The 22,246-nt window shown below is 45.0% G+C and overlaps 1 protein-coding gene across 1 annotated transcript in view; it reads right to left on the reverse strand.

Moving 5' to 3' along the window:
* The window catches only part of HGFAC (HGF activator), a 139,016-nt gene that overhangs the window by 81,001 nt on the left and 35,769 nt on the right, over nucleotides 1–22,246 (reverse strand). The window contains exons 3-4 of the mRNA XM_073610866.1: nucleotides 13,395–13,491; nucleotides 9,660–9,733 (exon numbers count right to left, since the gene is read on the reverse strand). Of these exons, the coding sequence (XP_073466967.1) occupies nucleotides 9,660–9,733; nucleotides 13,395–13,491 (171 nt within the window). The remainder of the gene's footprint in view (nucleotides 1–9,659; nucleotides 9,734–13,394; nucleotides 13,492–22,246) is intronic.

Below are 22,246 nucleotides of genomic sequence, written 5' to 3' on the forward strand. Positions count from 1 at the left end.
AGGTTGTCACTTTACACTTCAAATGACCGGTGAACATCCCATGTACTGCCATTTAACAAGTAAAATGACATTGGATTAAACTGCCATGCCTTTTTGGAGAGTTAAGCTGTCTGTGGAGGAAGTTAATTCAGCAGGGGACCATGCTGGTTGGATAGACCAAGGTCTAAAGGGGGAATATCAATGCATAGAGTGATTCTTGAAACAGAACGGTGGATATGCACATGTCTAGGCAGAAAAAAATATTAAAGTAAAATGACCAAGGACCAGGGGCAACTTTGTCATGCTGCCATGGGTTCTTTCAATTACAATTTATAAGGAAATGCTTCCTGCTACTGGTTGTTGACTGCTAACCCAATTCAAACCATTTAGCTGGGTCATATAGGGTGCCCTGGAGACTCCGTATCTCTGTTCCCTTAGAGGCCAAAGATCAGGGCATCAAGAGTGGATGTCTCAGCAAGAGATTTCGATGAAAAGAAAGGAAGTAAACAAAAAGAAAAAAAGGAAAAACCCAACAGTGGGAAGCTGCCTATGGGTGGAGGACCAAAAAAAAACCCAAAAAAAAACAAAACAAAAAAACAACTATACATGCCCAGAGATAAGTGGTTGGTTGTAAACCTCTGAAATGGAAAGTGAATAGAGTATATACCTATATAGTGCTTACTAGCTTCAGTCCATAGCATTTTGTGTGATTTCTTTGCCATCTGCATGAACCACTTCTGAGCAGGTTATGCCAAGGTCACAGAATCCCGAGAGATGGCCAAGCAGAAGTTAACTACTTTGTGTTGGTCTATCACATAAAATCCCAATAAAATCCATTTACGTTTTTGGCTGTAACATGACAAAATGTGGAAAAGGTCAAGGGGTATGAATACCTTTTCAAGGCATTGTATGTAAGGGTTTACAGCCACTTTAAGACATAAACCTATACTTGACCTCATTATTTTACTTTTACTGTCTCAACTTAAGAGTTCTTAAAGTGGAATTCTAGATTAATTGAAAACTTTTCCTACATATACTACATTCTTTAAATAGCCATCCAAGATTTTTTTTTATTTCTCTGCTTGTGTGTTTAGCAGTTGCTTGTTTATCCTGCCAATGGCACTGTGTAGGCTGTGTGTCCTGTGGAAGGCTAACATTGCAGCGGAATTTACAGCAGCATTGTTGGCCCTCTGATCCGCAACTCCTTTCCCAAAGGGTAGAAGAGCAGCAACATCCTCACACCAGCATCCATAGCTCTCTAGGTGTTGTCGGGCAGCAAACAGATCGTGCTCACTAGCTGTTTAAAGTGTAAATTCACCTTTACAGAAAACCTGTAAGGTGAACTTACACGGGACCCCCCCTTCCCATTCCCCCCGGTCCCACTGTACCAGAAGCTGGCAATCACTCGTTAGGAGACATCAGTTTGCCGCTTCACCAGGCCGGGGATTTGAAATCCCAATGGCTCTCTCTCTTCTTCTCCCCCACTGACAGGACGGGCTAGGCGGGCTCTGATTGGTTGGCACCGTCCATGTGAGAGCGCTGACCAATTAGAATGCCTCCTAAACGTACCTTTACAAGTAACGCAGAGGATTTCAAATCCCTGGACCACTGAAACAGCGACCTGATGTCTCCTAGCGGGTGATCGCCGGCTTCGGGGAACAGCAGGATCGGGGGGGGGGGGGTGGAGAGGGTGTCCAGTGTAAGTTCACCTTACAGATTTTCTGTAAAGGTGAACTTATCCTTTAAGAAATATTTATCTAGCCAGAAATCTTGTGAGCTGATAACTTCCCGTGCTTTTTGCTTCTGAATGGTTATCGGTTAGCATTGTTCACTGCCATCTCCAAGGACTACAAAACACCTTCCCCTGGAAGAGAGGGAGGGGTTATGTAGTCCCAACACTTCCTGTTCTGCGTGACATCGCTGTGCAGTATGGTTGTCACCCTAGGACAAGAATTAAAATTACTGCAGGATAACCAGAGTAAAATAAAAAGGGAAAAAAAAAAAAAAAAAAAAAGAAAGTCGGTGGCCCTCAAGGGTGACCTCGGGCCTGGGGCCCAGGTGCTGGAGGGACCCTCTACAACACACAGAGGAATCCTATCCTGGAGACACGGTAGCAAGTGAGAAGACAGCAGGAGCAGCTCAGCACATCTGGAAGATCTCCTGAGAGTCAGACACTGTTTTCTGACCGAGTGACTGAAAATTCAATGTGCCTGGCTGTGCAGGTTGGGGGATCCCAGTTCATCTGCGGCTCCTTAGGGGGTGCGCTACACTATGTTCACACTGTGTACGTGGGAAATGTGCTGCCTTTTAGCAAATGTAGAACAGCACCAATAATTCTTATGGGCACCCCATGCATCTGCTAATGCGCACATTCTGGTGTGGCAATGACTTTGCAAAAGGGTCTGGGGTTACTTTTGTGTGTTTCTTGCACATAGGTCAGCCCATTGAAATGAAAGGGTTGCCCCTACATGTGACATTTGGAAACACATAGAAATTAATGTGCGCTCAGTCACACCTGCATGGTAAGAAGTGAGCCTAAGGACAGGTGCCTTGCAATCCTATTAATTTAATCTTGGGTTTAGATACACTTTAAAGCTCAGATCAAGACAAAATTTAGTATTTTAGTTTGAAATAATGTGGGGAAGACTTAGGACCCCTGTCAACTTGTCTGTCACAGTTTGGCAGATTTCACCTGTATTTAAATGGTGTCAGATACATTGCCATACAAGACGAGAATAAAAAACGCAATTCATAGTATAGTAAGGAAGGTTTAGAGCCTCTGTCAAGACTTTATTGCTTTGTGTGCCCATAAGAGATTTAACCTCTCTTCAGTTTTTGTCCAGGTGTTCAATCTCTTTAGTAAGGACACAGCATGAAAAATCTCCCAAGTAGAGACAAATACAGCATTTAAAATTGAACAGAAGTTCTAAACTTTCCCCATACTATCCATGCCGTAAATGTACGCTGAGCTGAGTATGTGCAGCTCGGTGTACTTGACAACTGACAGGCAGGAGGAACATTTGTCTCTTTAGGGTCCCTTCTCAATAGGGCCACTTACCTGGCCCCTATCCCAGGGGTGCCCAGGCTGCAGCAATACTCCTCTCACTTCCTGGTTTCACTGGAGACACTTAAGTAGGCTATAGACTAATTTTCTTTCCTGCAACCAGGGGTTGCAGGAAAGACATGGTTGCATGAAAGAAGTTCACACGATTTCCCCATCAACACAGACAGTGCTCACAGAGGAATCCCTCCTGCTGAGACATTGTATTCTCCCGGCAGGGGCTGGCTTCCCAGACCGCCCCCCTCCTCCCCCGCCAGGAGAAGACAGTGATTATTGCTAGCAGCTATAGCAGCCGCTAGTGATAAGCGCAAGTACATCTGGCAGGCTGGTTGTACCCAAGTTGATCGATGGTTACGTCAGCCTGCCCAGATATGGTTCAAATCATGGCCAGTTCAGCAGGAAGATTTGAACCGTCTATTGCCGGCCTTAGAGCAGTAGGAGCACTAGGTTCCAGCAGCTATTAGTCAAACTCCTGTGAAGGGGGAGTGGGGTGTGGCTTAGCAGCACCAAGTAGGTCTATAGATGCACACAGCCCGACTCAGGAGCATGCATGTACCGGTACCATCTGCTTTCTGAGGAGGCACCCAGCCCAGAGGAGGGAGGAGCAGACAGTGCCGGTGGGGGACTTCCAGAAGAGGTGGCAAGGGACTGCTTTGTGCAATACCATAGCACAGAGCAGGTAAGTATAACATGTTTTCTATTTTAACAGGAAAAAAATAATATCACTTTAAATGACAGCTTCATACTTTCATATATTAGACGAATATAGAAGGAAGTATATTGATATAAAATCGCAGTAATGCCGCGTACACATGATCGGAATTTCGGCCCGCAAAAGACCGATGAGAGTTTCTCGTCGGATAATGCGACCGTGTGTATGCTCCATCGGTCTTTTGCTGGCCGAATTCCAGCTAGCAAAAGATTGAGAGCATGCCCTTAATTTTTCAGTCGGGAAAAGTTCCTATCCGAAAATGCAATCGTCTGTGGCGATTCTGACACGCAAAATCCCTAGGCTTGCTCGGAAACAATTGGACGCATGCTCGGAAGCATTGAACTTAATTTTCTTGGCTCGCCGTAGTGTTGTACATCACCGCGTTCTTGACAGTCGTAATTTCAGCGAACTTTTGCGTGACCGTGTGTATGCAAGGCAAACTTGAGCGGAATCTCGTCGGAAAAGCCATCATATCTTTTTCCGGCGAGAAAACCGATCGTGCGTACGCGGCATAAGAGTTGCACATGTGTAGTAACATGCTCTTTGAAAAGGAAAAAAACATGTCGGGTCCACTTTAAAGAAAGGTACAATGACTACAGTGAAGTACAGTGAAGTAGCTAGGCTGGTTTAGCATTGGTTGAACAAAATCCAGGTTTTTTGGGTGGGTGGATTTGGTGCACAGAAAGACCCCAGACACACCAACACAGTGAGCACACTATGTCCATAGCCAAGCAATAGAAACCAGCGTGTGGAATTTGGGATTTACACCCCAGTTCAGGTTTCTTTGAGGAAATTCCTGTCTGGGCTTCAACACTACTGTGAACATGGTCCAAGACATGGTCCAAGACAGCCAGTTAACAATGCCAGCATGCCCACTGCAGGCAGGGGGTCCCCAGTCATATGGATCACCTATGGAAGTATAATGAGCCATCATTCACAGCCAGCTCTGACACCGAACGTGGAGACATGAGGCAGTTTAGCAGTTCATCATCCTGCCTAAGTTGGATGGAGTCCATAGTAATAAAAATATAATGGCTTTGCTGTAATGAAAATTAGAAGTTTCTGTGTACTGGAGGTGACGATCCATAAATTAAAAGGATTTTGTTTTCTAGGAAATTAATATGTCATCATATGAATATATGTACTTGGCTCCTGTATTAGACTGGATATAAAAAGAAGCCCTGGATTATAAAATATATCAAACCAAACAGAGCCGATTTAGTTAAAGTAGAACTAGCATAAGGTCATGAAAACCCTAAAATAATGAGCGACTGTTCACACCAGAGCATCTTCTGCTGAGATTCCTCAAACGTGATAATGCTCACGATGAGGAGTCTGAAGATGATCCAGGCAAGTGTTTCTCAACCTTTTAGTCACAGCATCCATTAAAAATTTTATTTTTAGTCTCGAGGCACCCCAGTGTAAAAAGCAGTCTGTCTAGCTTAGAAAAGCAGTTCTGATTGTAGAGAGTGTAGGGATCAGGATTAAAAGTAAAGCACAGAGAAGAGGAGTCATAGGTGTGCAACGTACAGAGTGTAGGGGTCAAGAGTGAAAGTAACAAACAGACATACATATATACAGAAACACACACATTCAGTGCCTTGAAGAAGTATTCAAACCCCTTGAAATTTTCCACATTTTGTCATGTTACAACTAACGCCGCGTACACACGAGCGGACTTTCCGGCAGACTTGGTCCAGCGGACCGGACTCCGTCAGACAATTCGATTTCGTGTGGGCTCCAGCTGACTTTTTTCCCAAAAGTCCAACGGACCTAGAAATAAAACATGTTTCAAATCTTTCCGACGGACTCGAGTCGGGTCGAAAAATCCGCTCGTCTGTATGCTAGTCCGGACAGACAAAAACCGACGCTAGGGCAGCTATTGGCTACTGGCTATCAACTTCCTTATTTTAGTCCGGTCGTACGTCATCTCGTACGAAGCCGTCGAACTTTGGTTGATCGTGTGTAGGCAAGTCCGTTCATTTGAAAGTCCGTCGGAAAGACCGTCGGACCAGTCCGGTCGAAAAGTCTGCCCGTGTGTACGAGGCATAAAGATGTAAATGTATTTTATTGGGATTTTATGTGATAGACCAACACAAAGTGGCACATAATTGTGAAGTGGAAGGAAAATAAATGGTTTTCAATTTTTTTTCCAAATAAATATGTGAAAAGTGTGGTGTGCATTTGTATTCAACCCCCTGAGTCAATACTTTGTAGAACCACCTTTCACTGCAATTACAGCTACAAGTCTTTTTGTGGAGGTCTCTACCAGCTTTGCACATCTAGAGTGACATTTTTGCTCATTCTTCTCTGCAAAATAACTCAAGCTCTGTCAGATTGGATGGAGAGCATCTGAACAGCAATTTTCAGGTCTTGCCACAGATTCTCAATTGGATTTAGGTCTGGACTTTGAATGGACCATTCGAACACATGAATATGCTTTGATCTAAACCATTCCATTGTAGCTCTGGCTGTATGTTTAGGTTCGTTGTCCTGCCTGAAGGTGAACCTCTGCCTCATTCTCAAGTCTTTTGCAGACTAATGCCCCGTTCACATGACCGGACTTTCCGGCAGAAAAGGTCCGACAAGATCATTCCATCGGACATTCCGATCATGTGTGGGATTCCATTCCTGTCGGGTAAACAGTCTGTATGCTATTCCGACAGACCAAAACGACGCAAGGGCAGCCATTGGCTACTGGCTATTGAACTTCCTTTTTCTAGTCCCGTCGTACGTCGTGTTCTAAACGATCGGACTTTGGTGTGATCATGTATAGGCAAGTGCGTTTCAGCGGAACTCCGTCGGAAAACCGTCAGAGTCTATTCTGACGGAAAAAACGGTCATGTGTACGCGGCATAACAGGTTTTCTTCTAAGATTGCCCTGTATTTGGCTCCATCCATCTTCCCATCAACTCTGACCAGCTTCTGTGTTCCTCCTGAAGAAAAGCATCCCCATAACATGATGCTGCCACCACCACGTTTCACGGTGGGGATGGTGTGTCAGGGTGATGTGCAGTGTTATGCCCGGTTCACACGATCGGATTTGCCGACAACAAAACCATGGATTTTTTTCCAAAGAATGTTGGCTCAAACTTATCTTGCATACACACGGTCACACAAATGTTGGCCCAAAATTCCTAACGTGAGAACACAGTGACGTACAACACGTACGACGAGCCGAGAAAAAGGAAGTTTAATAACCAATGCGGCTTCTTCTGCTTGATTCAGAGCATGCGTGAACTTGTGTGACATACTTGTGTACACAAGATCGCACTTTCCGACAACAAGTTTTGTTGTCGGAAAATTTGAGAACCTGCTCTCAAACATGTGTGCGGAAATTCCGACAGCAAATGTTCAATGTAGCATACACACGGTCGGACTTTCCGACAACAAGATCACATCGAACATTTCCCGTTGGAAAATCTGACCGCGTGTACGCGGCATTAGTTTTCCTCCACGCAGCGTTTTGCTTTTAGGCAAAAAAAAAAGTTCAATTTTGGTCTTATCTGACCAGAGCACCTTCTTTCTAATGTTTGCCGTTTCCCCCACATGGCTTCTCGCAAACTGCAAACAGGACTTCTTATGGCTTTCTTTCAGCAATGGCTTGGTAAGTTTGCAGTTGTGACATTCTCTTTCCATTTTCAGATAATGGCTTGAGCTCTTTGAGATGTTCAAAGCTGGGATATTTTTTTATAACCTAACCCTTCTCCACAACTTTATCCCTGACCTGTCTGGTGTGTTCCTTGGCCTTCATGATGCGGTTTGTTCACTAAGGTTCTCTAACAAACCTCTGAGGGCTTCACAGAACAGCTGTATTTATACTGAGATTAAATGACACACAGGTGGACTCTATTTACTAATTAGGTGACTTCTGAAGGCAATTGGTTCCACCAGATTTTAGTTAGGGGTATCAGTGTAAAGGGGGCTGAATACAAATGCAGCTTTTGTTCTACCCACCGATTATGGCCCATGGAGGAGATTGGGGATTTTGGCTGCTTCTCCCAGTCACAGCATGGAAAAGACCTCAGTTCCGCCTCTGATCCCATGGAGAGAGCAGATCATTCTCTAATGATGGACAACCAAATAATGAATGCTGAGAACGAGGCTTGGATTAATTCTCAGAAGACAATACAGCTTCCCATCTGGAGTAGATGAAAAGGTGTAATATTAATCTTGTACAGGTAATAGTCGGAGGGAATATGGCGGCCCTCCTGCAGACTGGGTTGGAGAAGATCCCCCACTTGGGACAGAAATATTTATCAACAATTTCCCTCAAGAAATCTATGAAGATATATTGATTCCACGTCTTCAGACTGCTTGAACACTATTAGTTTTGCCTTATGATGACTTGTCTAGTGGACACATTACTAAGGCTGGTTAATGATATTTGGATAGCCCCGGTTCTACTTTCTGCTGAACTGGTGCCCAACTGTCTCTGTGAACACTGACCTGAGTCACCTAGGCTTGTCTAAGTGACAAGCTCTTAATTATCTTACTGTTATTTAGATCACTGTTAAGCTGTAGTTGCTAGCTGTTGATTAGTATACAGTTTATGTTTAGGTTAGCTGTTCATTAGATGTACTGTTACATGTACTAATGATATTACTGTTTAAAGTTTGCATTGTTTAACCACTTCCATACCGGGCATTTTCACCCTTCCTGGCCAGGCCAATTTTCAGCTTTCAGTGCTGTCACACTTTGAATGGGAATTGTACGGTCATGCGACGTTGTAACCAAATTGATTTTGATCACTTTTTTTCCCCATAAATAGAGCTTTCTTTTGATCACCTCTGCGGTTTTTACTTTTTGTGCTATAAAACAAAAAAAAAAAAAAAAAAGAGCAACAATTTTGAAAGAAAACAACATTTTTTACTATAATAAATATCCCAATTTTCCTCAGTTTAGGCCAATATGTAGTCTTCTACAAAAAAAAAAACAAAAAAAAAAAAAACAAAAAACCACGCAATAAGCGTATATTGATTGTATTGCACAAAAGTTATAGCGTCTACAAAATAGGGGCTAGAATTAAGGCTTTTTTTTTTTTTTTTTTTTTTTTTTTACTAGTAATGGCGGCGATCTGATTTTTATCTTGACTGCGATATTGCGGCGGACATATCGGACACTTTTGACACTATTTTGGGACCAGTGACATTTATACAGCGATCAGTGCTATAAAATGCATTGATTACTGTATAAATGTGACTGGCAGGAAAGGTGTTAACACTAGGGGGTGATCGAGGGGTTAACTGTGTCCTAGGGAGTGATTCTAACTGTAGGGAGAGGGGACTCACAAGGGAAGGAGACTGATCGGTGTTCCTCTAATGGGAACACACGGATCCGTCTCTTCTCACCTGACAGGACATGGATCTGTGTGTTTACACACACACAGATCCACGGTCCTGCTCGGTTAATGGGCAATCACATTTGCCCGGCGGACATCGCAGCCGCCGGGCACGTGCATCGGGTCCCAAGTGATGCGGCAGGCGCGCGCTCTCCACAATGCAGGGAATCCCAGGACGTCATACGACACCCACCCGGAGGGACGAAGGGTTCCTGCGGGCGTCATATATGACTATACAGTGGTAGGGAAGTGGTTAAGATAATGTAATCAAGTTCTGTGTGGTATAGATTCTGTGTGAGATTACAATAACGCAAGTTCCAGTTTGCACCTAAGCTAGTGTTGTCTAGTTCTTGGGTGCAATGCTCAGCTATAATACCTGGTTCAATATTTTTTTAATAACCTATTTGTACTGTGCAACATATGTACAACCTGCATACCAGGAAAGCAAATATCAGGGAAGTGATACAAGTCTGCAAACAATGACCAATAGATCTTTTCACAAGCCCTCCTGACTACAGTTCTGCAAGATTGTAAACCTGGGCATTTTAATTGTAGAACAGACTTACCTAGTTCCAAACTGGTGTTGGTGATACAATATCCCCACTCTTTGTCTCTGTCATAGTTATGTGTTGTAGCACACCTAAAATACAGTTTGTACAGTATCATTAGAAACTCTTTAGCTGACTTAACAGTTTGTATATGTCTATACCTTGCATAATTTTTCATTGCTTTGAAGCACACTGTATAAGGTCAGCACAGGTTATTAATTTACTTTTCTTTTTTTTTTAACATTGCAAGGCATGGGTATATGCATTGTGGTGCTCTACAGTACGGATGCATTACTCGCTACTGAAAAAAATGCATTGGGTGTGGTACCTGCAGTTTGCCAGTTACCATGGATTGCACAATCCAAATATGTTAACCCCTGAAGCTTGCACTTGTTTTTTTATGTTTGTTTTCATTTGCTTTTTTTTCAGTGAATGAAACAGGTATCCAATATCTCAGTGTACTTTACAACACACGTGGAGCGTCATCGGGGCACCAACTGTCTCTCCATTATTGCAGCTGGTCCCCTGATGATGTAGCTGTGTAGCAGCAAATTACTATGGAATATTGCTGGATTCACTGGTTTTGAGGGTATGCTAACCCAGAGAAAGGCAAGAGGGGGGAGGGGGGGTTAAACCAACCAGAAAGCAAACATTTATTTAATTGCAGCATACCAATTCTGAGATGTGATGGCTGCATTCGTTTTCTTTTTTAGGCTGTTTTTTCTGTTTTCATCTGGCAAAGAACAAGTTCTGTTCAAGATGTGTCAGTTTACAGGTGAAGCACACAATTGTATGGTTAGGTCTGCTCTGGGCTCTGCTGCTGTGAGCTCTGTTACTTCCCCCTGTATCCCAGAGAGCTGGGACACGAGTGGAAGAACACAGATCCCAGCCTGCATATTAATGCCTCTCCAGACAATCCCTGGTCAGTGTGGTGAGTGGCAAGCAGGGGGCTGGGAGGGGTATAAATAGGCTGGAACCCAGAGCAGAGGCATCTTGTTCCTGGGGGAGTAAGACCCAGCCTGGGGGCTGTGGAATACCTGGGAAATCCATCTACAAGAATCTTTTCTCATGTGGGGTCCTGGCTACTGCTTGGCTGGGGGACCTCTGTTCTATTCTCCCTTCACCCTGAAGTAATAGTTCAGCACTAGTGCCCTCTATTGCAGGTTTTGAAGTTATTGGAGTATCCCCAGGCTCACGCTCACCCAGTGGCAGAACTAGAACCCTCAGGGCCCCTTACCTCCAAGCCAGGTGGTGGAACGCCATGGCCCGGTCGCAAGTGCGGCCTTTGTGACCCTGGTAGTTCTGCCACTGGTGTCAGTAATTTTTTTATTTTTGTGATCTGATTTACCAATTTTTTTTTTTTTTATGGATCACTGACTATTAATTTAGACAAGGAAGGGACCGGAAATGGTACATTTACTGGCCCCTTCCCTGCTCTACATCCTAACAGATCCCCCGCAGCAGCCAACGGGAGAGGGGAACCCAGCAGAGCTGCGGGGGACAAGGAGAGAGCACAGATGGGCTGGGAAAGAGCACAGGGGGGATGAAGAGTACACAGGGTGCGGGGGCAGCAAAAAGAAGCTGGATAGGAGGAGTGGAAGGGGCAGCTGCATATAGAGGAGTTGATCCGCATGAGAAAAAAAAAAAAAAAATGGAAAGATCAGTTCCTCTCCATGCAGCCATTGCGACCCCTGTAGGTACACCCCTGTCCTCACCCTATCCAGGTTCTATACCACACACAAAAAAAAAAAAAAACCCAAAAACAAAAAAAACCCACAAAAAAGAAAAAGCTGACATGCACAGCCTGCTCTCTAACTTGAGTAACTGGGAAATACTGTGTGCCTGGCTGCTGTGTGCCCATCAGGCAATGGAACCTAGGATCCAAAATCCAGAGTGGTTCTGGTTCTGCGTTATACAGGGATGAGAGAAAACATTTAACACTGGCAGGGGTGCTTACAATGATTAGCTTTTATTTACTCATGTAAAACCTTTATTCTAAAAAGGGAAAAAAACAGTTTGCTCTAACTGATTATAACGTATGAGCTGGAGTTTGGCTTCAATTTGTTAGTGTATTTAAATCTGTTAGTACAACACTCCCCTGCCCCCAGGCTGACATTGCTGCTGTCCAAATGTGCCCCATGTGCTCCTTCATCCAGAGTTGGGGCTCTCTATAATAGGAGGAGTGGCCTGATCGCCAGGGGAAAGAAAAAACGAAAAAAAACAGAAAACTCAGCCACCACATCTAATGATTGGTAAGCTGCAATATAATACCATTTTGGATTTATGCTACTTTAAGTAAACGGACAGCACTTTCTGTATGCATTTGAATACTACATTTATTTTAACTACTTTCTGCCAGCTATACGTACATAGTTCTTGGCGGGTAGGCTTTAACGCCGAACGGCCGCATATATACGTCCCTGTGTAAACACATTACTGTGCTGAGAACGCGCTCCCAGCACAGTAACCGTCAGGTACCGCTAAGCTCCCGATGCATACTTGCAACTGGCAGCTTCCAGTCATGTGACCGATGTGACTGCCAATCACAGTGGTCACAATCAGAGCCTCCCAGCATTTAGAACCTCCTTAAAGGGCCAGGAGGTGGCAATGGGAAAGGTTTAATCAGCTAACTGAAATGTGTTTGTTATAATGGAGATACATAACAACAATTAACCTAACTTTATAAAACTCCTGTAGCACCCTCTAGTGTGCTAGAAGTAGAATGGCTAGAGTTTGAGAGTAGGTACAGTTCCAGGGTGTGTTTTGATCTTGGTTGGGAGTGACTCAGAGTAGAGCTGGTGACTCGCAGGCAGCAACACCCAGACCTCCACTTCTTTCCAGAGCCTTCTAAAATATACTGGAAAGGAAGGAGGAGATGGGAGGTGGAGCTGCTTTGGGTGTTTTGAGGAGCCCTGGCCTATCCCCAACCTGGATTGGCAAGGAACAGACCTCCTTAAATACCTAGGGACAGCCCAACTGGGGAGGAGTAGTTCGGGTGGAAGCTGGAGATGGAGTGTTAGGCTGTCTGGGCCTTAGAGGGAGTTCCCGAGTCTGGGCGGGGGGGGGGGTGACCTTGGGCCTGGGGCTCGGGTGCAGACAGGACCCTTCTCACGACAGAGGTGTCCTGGACAGGTGGCACAGGAGCAAGAGAGAGAACAGCAGGAGAACACTGCCAGGCAAAGTCTCCAGGAGAGGAACAACAGGTCGCAGCCAAGAGGGCTAGTGAGTGACACACAGTCAGGAGAGGACTGGGGAGGCACGCCTGAGAGGACTGGGAGATTGCAGTCTGGGATGGGCGCAGAGCCAGTGGAGTGGACTGTGGTGGCAGGGGCAGAAGAGAGGCAGCTGCAGCCAGGAGGGCTGGCAGTGCCTGAAGAGGTGGTACTGGGAGCAGTAGCCACGAGGACAGCTAGCACTGGGACGTTCTAAATTTTTTGCTACACCAAAGTGGCCTGTGGTCCCTGCCTGCAAAGGGCATCTGCTTAAGCCAACAAATCAGAGCTAGATGGTCCGGGAAGGGCAAGGAAGTGATGTGCTGGAGGTGTTGAGAGAGTCTGCAAGCAAGTGATGTGCTGGAGTTGAAGACTGGAGTTGTATATACCGGAGGTGTATATAGTTAGTCCCAAATATATTTTTCTGCAATCAGATGGCCATCTCATGAATACCCCATCCTCATACAAGTTTATTCCCATCAATAAAAAATACAAACAAAAAAAAAAAAGGTATGCTCCCGAAGCATGGAGGATTACTCACCAATCTCTCTTCAAGAAAAGACCTGAAATGCAAGAAAAATGCAGACGTCCTCCCAGCCGAAAAGGAAACTTGCACAATTTACCGTCCTCTGTGAAGACTGAAATGAAAAGAAAAAAAAAATATATACTGCTGTCAAGCACTCTAAAGTTTAAACCTGTGCACTAATTTTAGGAAAGGTTTCCAAAAAAAAATTAATTGAACTTGCTCATTTTTATGTAACTCCTAGGTGTAGTGATGGAGCTGTCCAGATTCATTTTATAGGAAGGAGCTTCAATTAGGTAATTATTCAAATAATTAGGCAAACAGTCATTATCAAATAAACAGGTGGATGGTTTAGGTTAAACTCAAATATTGGATATACTGTATATGTAGTTATTAGTCTTTATTGTAGGGGTCACATCTCTATTTCTGCACATATATGGGGACACACATAGTATACGAATGTAATAATTTGCCCTTTTACATAAACCAAGCTTGCGTAGAAGGACCTTATAATTTATTACTAAAGGATTAAACCATAATGAGATGACCTCAGATACAAATAAAAATCTTGATTGGTAGACACAAAAAAAAAAAAAAAAAAAAAAAAAAAATAATTTAAAAATTATTTGACCTTGGAAATTCCACTAGTTTTCAAAGCTAGCCTTTTACCTTAGGTTCACATCTATGCGTTTTTCAGTGCGTTTTGCAGTTTGCAGAAATGCACTACAGTCCATTTAACATAGTTTCCTATGGTACAGGTCTACAACCAAGTTTTGGGCCGGTGCGTTTTTGGAAAAGGTCGGGGACTTTTTCCCCCCGATTTGCGGGTAATAGATTTCAATGGAACCGGACTGGAAACGCAAGTGTTGTGTTTGTGATGCGATTTTTGATGTGTTTTGCGGTTTTTATTTCAACACTATATACAGCTGGTTGCTAAACAGGGGGCTGGGAAGCTGGCCGTCGCATCCTTAACAACCGGAGTCATCAGTTGGCATCGGATGGCCACGCCCCATGGCTATATAAGAGATGCCACACGTCGGGTGACAACAGAGGGTTGCATATAAACAGGTACAACTTAAGAGGATTTGTTTCATCTCTGTGTATCACCTTTAGCCTAGTCAAATCAGTGGTTATATGTAAGGGTTTACAACCACTTCAAAGTTCAATGTTGGCAGCAGGGTTTGAGGCTTCAAAGTATCTTCAATGGAAGCCAAGCAGAGATAATGCCCCTCATCCCTACATGGTCTTGATACATGCCCTCAGTAGTCTAAAACTAGCCATATACATATTGTTCTCTTGTTCAGAAATCAAACTAGATTCCTCCATCATTGCTAAACAGCATGGATGAAGGAATCTTCCCGCCAGCTTTTGTATTCTAACAGCTGGCACCCACAGCTGTCAGAATACCCAAGCAGGTGCCTGCAGGTGATTGGATGCAGTCACGGTTTGGCCAACAATTTTCCACCCAGATCCGTCAACAAAAGTCAATTGAAAAAATTCAATTTGTTAAGCCAGGTGGATTCCAACAGGGTCACCCATGGCACAAACTCCTGCTGAACCTGCCAAAATTCAAGCCGCGTTTGGCAGACAAAGCGTCGTTCCACCCAAAAGTGGAGCTTCCGCTCATTTGTCTCCTCCCCCCTCCGGTGCCACATTTGGCACCTTTTGAGGGGAGCAGATACCCTATCCCCTCTTTTGGGAGCCCAGGCCGCGGCGAATTACATCAGCAGCTCGGCTCCCTCCTCCTTCCTCCTTCTCCCACCGCCGGACCAGTAGGAGAGCGCAGCGGTGCCTCGCGCATGCGCAGTAGGGACCTGGCGTGAAGCCGTAATGCTTAACTACCGGGTTCCCTTACCGGCAATGGCGGCGACAGCACCCGACAGCTGATGGAAACATCAGCTGCAGGGCCGACATCGCTGGACTCCATGACAGGTAAGTGTCCCATTATTAAAAGTCAGCAGTTGCAGTATGTGTAGTTACTGGCTTTTAATTTTTGCAGGCAGTGCTGGGACAAGGCCATTTGGTGCCCAGGGCGAACAGGGTGGCAAACTGCGTCCCCCCCCCCCCTTTTTTTAAGAAAGAGTCAATGTCGTTTCAAAACAAGAATATACTTAACACAATACAAATTCAATTAGGTTTAATGCGATAGTGTTCACTCACACTTAATTTGTAAGCATGAGTTGGTTAATATATTGCCACTGGTTTCTGATACATTAGCGACCAGTGCCAGTTTGTTAACCCCTTTGTGTTGCATTAGTGGCACCAGTGTAACACTGACACTGGTACCATTTATGCAGCACAAAGGGGTTAATTTACTGGCACTGGTCTGATGGGCATATTTTATTTTAAGAGCAACACTGGATGGGCATGTTTTGTTGTGCCCATCAGCGTGATCCTTAACATAAAATAAGCTTGCATGCTGATGTTGGGCACAACAAAATACGCCCATCTGCGTGCCCCTTTACATAAAATGCGCCCATCAGCATTGCACTTACAATAAAATATGGCCATCAGAGTGCCCCTTAACATAAAATGTGCCCATCAGCATGCTACTTATTTTTTTGTTAAGGGTCAGGCTGATGGGCATAACAAAATGTGCCCATCCGTGTGCCCCTTAGCATAAAATGTGCCCATTAGTGTTGCTCTTAAAATAAAATATGCCCATCAGAGCAAATAAGTAGCATGCTGATGGGCACAAATTATGCCCATCAGTGTGCCCCTTAACAAATTATGCCCATCATTGTACAGCTTAGGAAACATGTGCCCCACATACCTTGAGCTCAGGAGTAGTCAGCACAATCTGCAGTGGGGCAGAAAGCTGCGAGATATATCTCGAAAGTGAGAGTCAGGACAGGAGCCAGGAGCCGCGAGTAGCAGGGGGATGGGGCGGAGCATGCACGTGATGTCTCACCCGACTAGTCGCTCTTGTGACAGAAGACTGGGAGCGAGACCCGTGGTCAGGAGGCAGGGCACACACAAACACAACATAACTGGTTGCTGGGAAATCCACAGTCCCAGCAAGCCAGTGACTGCTACTACACTGGAGGTCCAGGCAAGGGCACTTCATTGCGCCCCCCTACACCCAATAAATTGTACCGCCCAGGGCATCCGCCCCCCCCCTTGTACAGACTGTTTGCAGGGGTGGGCGGACCTCCACTTTAAGTTATACAAAGCATGTAGGTAAAGGGCACACCCTGCCACCATTTCTGGATCTAAGGGGGGGGGGGGGGGGGTGTGCTGGCATGGGCTGCGCCCTACCAGATTTCAATTGCGCCCCCCAAAGCCAACATCTCCCCCAGTGGCATCAGGAGGGGGGGCTGGAGCCCCAAATGGGTCCCCGAAAAGCCCTGGGTCTCGGGCATGCACCCCTGTATTGCTAGCCCTGAGCGCCGCCACTGAGCAGGGACCGATCTGATCCCGAGCGCTGCCGAGTGACATAGTAGGTCCCGCCTTCTGGAGCCTGCAGCGCCTATGATGGACGTCCCACTGGTCCAATGCTGGGACCGCGGGACATGTGACATCCATTATAGATGCTGCAGGCTCCAGAAGGTGGGAATTACAATGCGGCCGCCGCGCCACATCACTGAGATCCCCGCTCAGCGCTTGGCTCTCCTCTCTTCCTCTGGCTGCCTGCTGTGATGATGGGTGCACCGCACACCATGGCTGAGCTGAGCTGCTGCAGGACCCAAAGTGTCTCCTGGTCAGGTAGGTCAGTGTATGTAGGTCACTACCGTCAGTGTGTGCATGTCAGGAAGGTCAGTGTATGTATGTCAGGTAGGTCAGTCTATGTATGTCACTACTGTCAGTGTATGTATGTCAGGTAGGACAGTATGTATTTCAGGTAGGTAGGTCAGTGTATGTATGTCAGGTAGGTCAGTGTAGTGGTCAGTGTGTCAGGCAGGTGAGTTAAGTGGTCAGCATTGATGGGCACTGGTAAGCCAGGCAGCAACCAGCAATTGAGCTTACCCCCCGCCACACAACCCCATCGCCCAGCCAAAAAAACATGCGCCACTACCGCCCCTGAACATGACCTATTCAGGTAAATGGTGTCATGCTGCAACCATCCGCAATTGCATGCATTTCACGCAATTGCGGCACAGTGGTGCTACATTTAGGGGGTTAAAATGGGCAGTGAGGAGGCAATGTGCCACATCCTCACCACCTATCAAATGCCTCTGAAAAGCGAACATAGATTGCTTTACAGAGGACCAGCAGGCCTTGCCACTATTGTGAACAAGCCCTAAAAAAGCAGTTCTGATTGTAGAGGATTGTATCTATATAGGGCTGAGACTGGCAGAGCTCTGGCACAGTGGGAGCGCGATTCAGCCTCTCGCAAACCAGGATGCCATGGCACCCCTGATGAACTCAGACGGCACCCCGGTTGAGAAAGGCTGCCTTAGTGTATTCTTTACAAGTATAGCAGGCTCCCGGACCTCTAGAGTCTACAAGCACACTTTTTTTTGGAAAAATACACTTTTGAATTAAAAAAAATAATTTTTTTTTTATATTGTGAAAGATAATGTTACGCCGAGTAAATTGATACCCAACACGATTCAAAATTGCGCCCACTCATGAAATGGCGACAAACTTTTACCTTTAAAAATCTGCATAGGTGACGTTTAAAAACATGCAACTTGTAGAATTTTTTTTAGTTACAGAGGAGGTCTAGGGCTAGCATTATTGCTCTCACTCTACCGATCGCGGCGATACCTCACATGTGTGGCTTGAACACCGTTTTCATATGCGGCTGCTGCTCATATATGCGTTCGCTTCTGCATGCTCGGCCTGATGGGGCGCGTTTAAACAATTTAATTTTTTTTCTTATTTGTTTTACCTTTTACTTTTACCACTGTTTTTAAAAAAAAATAAAAAATTGTGTCACTTTTATTCCTATTACAAGGAATGTAAACATCCCTTGTAATAGAAAAAAGCATGACAGGACCTCTTAAATATGAGATCACCTCAGATCTCCTTTACACTAAAATGCAATAGTAAAAAAAAAAAAAAAAAAAAAAAAAAAAAAAAATAATAATATTTTTAAATGTTGATTTAAGAGCTATAGGCGGAAGTGACGTTTTGACATTGCTTCCGCCCTGCAATAGTATTGAGACGGGTGGGGGCCATCTTCCCCTCACTCATCTCCATACCAAGCCAGGGAGAGGACCCGATCGCCTCCACCGCTACCGATGGCTCCGGTAAGCTGCGGAGGGCACTGGAGAGCCGCGGGAGGGGGGCCCTCTCCCGCCTCCGATAAAAGTGATCTTGCAATAAATCCGCCGCAGAGACCACTTATCTTAAACCGGACCGCTCACTGAAGAAGAGGATACCAGGGTCATGGTAGCTAGTTGCTGCCATAACGATATATCTCTTCAAAATGCAGACATATATCGGTGTGAGCCAGTCTGGAAGTAGTTAACTTTCAGCCCCCTGCTAACCAAGACCCGTTTACTGCTAGAGGAGTGGAACAAAGGACTACACTCCTGATTTGGCAGGTGCAACCTTCTTAAGATTTGTATACTCCCGAAGTTTCTATTCTTATTTCAAGCATTTCCGGTCAAGATCGCACCACAATATTTCAAACAAGCACACTCACTTTATTAAATTCATCTGGGCATACTCGAAACCTGGTTTGCGCAGACGTTAATGTACACTGCCTAAACACTATGGAGGTTTAGCTCTCCCAGACCTACGAAATTACTAATTTGGTGGTACACCTTGGTAGAATTATCGACTGGAATCGGCACGGTAAGACCAAACTTTGGACGCAACTAGAACAATCCCAGACTATGGTTCCGTTGAAAGGGGCGGTGTGGTGTTTTGACCAGTTACCTTCTGAAATCCCACCCCGTAATGGGCACTACTCTCCGTGTAGGCACGATTATATTGACAACTTCCCTTTCCAATAGAAACTCTTCTCCCAATACTGGGCAACCCGGCGTTCCCCCCCCCCCCCCCGGACTTGAACAATTGGAATATGAGGAGCTTTTATTGGTGGGTCCAGACCATGCCTCACACTTTTTAGATGGCAATCAGTGGCCTTCCATCCAAATGCTGATCAGTGACACTGGTCACTTTCGTTCTGGAAAGCAATACGGATACACCATTTCCTGCATTCGATCGCCAATCCGGCTCAATTTAACCGTACCCTAATGACCTTTGAGGATTACTGTAGGGACAAGGGGGCTTTACCTCAAGTGCTATATAAAACCTATGCTTTGCTTAACTATCGGAACAACCTGACTTGTCTTGCTTACAGAAATGGGAGCTTGGCTTGCTCCGCTCTTTTACAGACGCCCAAAATCAAACCATCAAGTTCTCCTTAAAAACATCTATTTGTACGAAAATACAAGAATCTAATGAAGATTTTGACTAGGTGGTTATTACACAAGTATTTCCCAACCACCACTGACAACTGCTGGAGATGCCAGACGCACAGGGGGACGCTCCTCCACATCTTTTGTTCCTGCCCTCTGCTGCAACCTTTCTGGACGACATTTCGGATGGTCGCTTTCCTTCTACTCCATGCTACCACGATCCCGGCAAAAAGCTACCAAAAAAAAAAAAAAAGCGATCGTGCAGCATTTGTTGAATGACGCTAAATCCTGCATTCCCCTCATGTGGGAAAAAAAAAAAAAAAAAAAACACACACACACACCTCCATCTATTGGGACATGGTTGCGCAGAGTGGAGGAAAATAGAAAAATTAGAAGACTTAGTCCTTACGGCCCAAAATAAACAGGAAAAACATTCTTATGCCCTGTACACATGGTCGGATTTTCCGACGGAAAATGTGTGATAGGACCTTGTTGTCGGAAATTCAGACCATGTGTGGGCTCCATCACACATTTTCCATCGGATTTTCCGACACACAAAGTTTGAGAGCAGGCTATAAAATTTTCCGACAACAAAATCCATTGTCGGAAATTCCGATCGTGTGTACACAAATCCGACACACAAAGTGCCACGCATGCTCAGAATAAATAAAGAGATGAAAGCTATTGGCCACTGCCCCGTTTATAGTCCCGACGTACGTGTTTTACGTCACCGTGTTCAGAACGATCGGATTTTCCGAACAACTTTGTGTGACCATGTGTATGCAAGACAAGTTTGAGCCAACATCCGTCGGAAAAAATCCTAGGATTTTGTTGTCGGAATGTCCAATCAATGTCCGACCGTGTGTACGGGGCATAAGGCATGGAGGCTATAGAATGTTTATTCTAACCGAAGAAGGTACATCCCCGCTCGGGGCATGAAGAGCGAATGAATACAGGCCCGATAGCTAACTGAAGCGGCGACATGCTCACCGCCTCCGGGTTTGCACTCCCCCTTTCTTTACTACCCCCCCCCCCCCCAATTACTCTCATGTCTTATCTTTCATTTATTTGGATACTGTTTTTCTTATTTTTATTCTCTCTGGAGCCATTGTGTTCCCCCCTTTTTTATCTTTTCTGTATTTTTCCAATTTAACACTGTTCAGGCACTTCAATCGGGTTTCTAAATGTAGAGATATTATGACATTTCTCATTCAATCATTCATGATGCCAGTGTTGTGTGTCAAACAATGTCGTTGACAGTGCTATCACAGGTCTCATTGCTATTACAGATATGTGTTTTTAAGGCTGGACTTATAGCCTGCTGTTATCGAAGTAATTACCCATGTATGTTTTCTGTTATGGTTTCCTCCCTGACTTTTCTAAAAAAACATTTAAAAAAATTTATATTGAAAAAAAGAAACTCCTGCCAATTGGCCGAGACACCCCATCCATTCATAATCTGACCTTGCTAGGCCCTTGTCGATCTAATGTCACCAGCAACAGTGCCACCCAGTGACAGAAGAGAAAAGGTGCAGCAACTCCAGAATTAGAGAGGGATCAGTGGATCTTTTATTTATTTTATTTATTTATTTCAGGTACTTATATAGCGCCGTCAATTTACGCAGCGCTTTACATATATATATTATACATTCACATCAGTCCCTATACCCTCAAGGAGCTTACAATCTAAGGTCCCTAACTCACATTCATACCTATACTAGGGCTGATTTAGACAGGATCCAATTAACCTACCAGCATGTCTTTGGAGTGTGGGAGGAAACCGGAGTACCCGGAGGAAACCCACGCAGACACAGGGAGAACATGCAAACTCCAGGCAGGTAGTGTCGTGGTCGGGATTCGAACCAGTGACCCTTCTTACTGCTAGGCGAGAGTGCTACCCACTGCGCCACTGTGATCTTTTAACAATTAACCAGAACATTTACTATATGGCAAACTAAATTTTGTGAGCAACACTGCCTAAACACCAGGGTGCTAAATAAGAATATATAAAAATTGGATTTGTGAAGATAAGCCATACGTAGGACATACTGGGTTGTATTACCTCTCACATATCACACATTTTTTCCACAAGGACAGCTTGATCATTGTTCAGACATCAAGGGTCAGTGACTACATCCTAGACTAAAGCTCAGTGCACACAGGCCAAATGTTGGGTGGTGTCAGCTGATTCAATAGAAAAATAGGCTGACATTTGGCCCGTGTGTATTGGTCAGTCCAACAGAAGCCGGCCATTCAGAAGGCTCATGACCGGAAAAGGTCTGCCAATCGGCTCCCGATCAGCACTCTTAACCAATGGCTGAGATCGCTGATTGGAGTGTTCTGGCGAGGGGGACATCCCCCAGAACACAATAGTACAGCGGATGGTTAGTACAGCGACTCTGACATGAGCTGTCAGGTTTTTGTTTTTTTTATTTTTCTTCGTTCAACCCGCTGGGTTGTACAGAAGAAGACAAATGCCTCGTACACACGATCGCACATTCCAACAACAAAATCCATGGGATTTTTTCTGACTGGATGTTGGCTCAAACTTGTCTT

The sequence above is a fragment of the Aquarana catesbeiana genome, linkage group LG01 (genome assembly GCF_042186555.1).
Source record: "Aquarana catesbeiana isolate 2022-GZ linkage group LG01, ASM4218655v1, whole genome shotgun sequence".
NCBI classification, from domain to species: domain Eukaryota; kingdom Metazoa; phylum Chordata; class Amphibia; order Anura; family Ranidae; genus Aquarana; species Aquarana catesbeiana.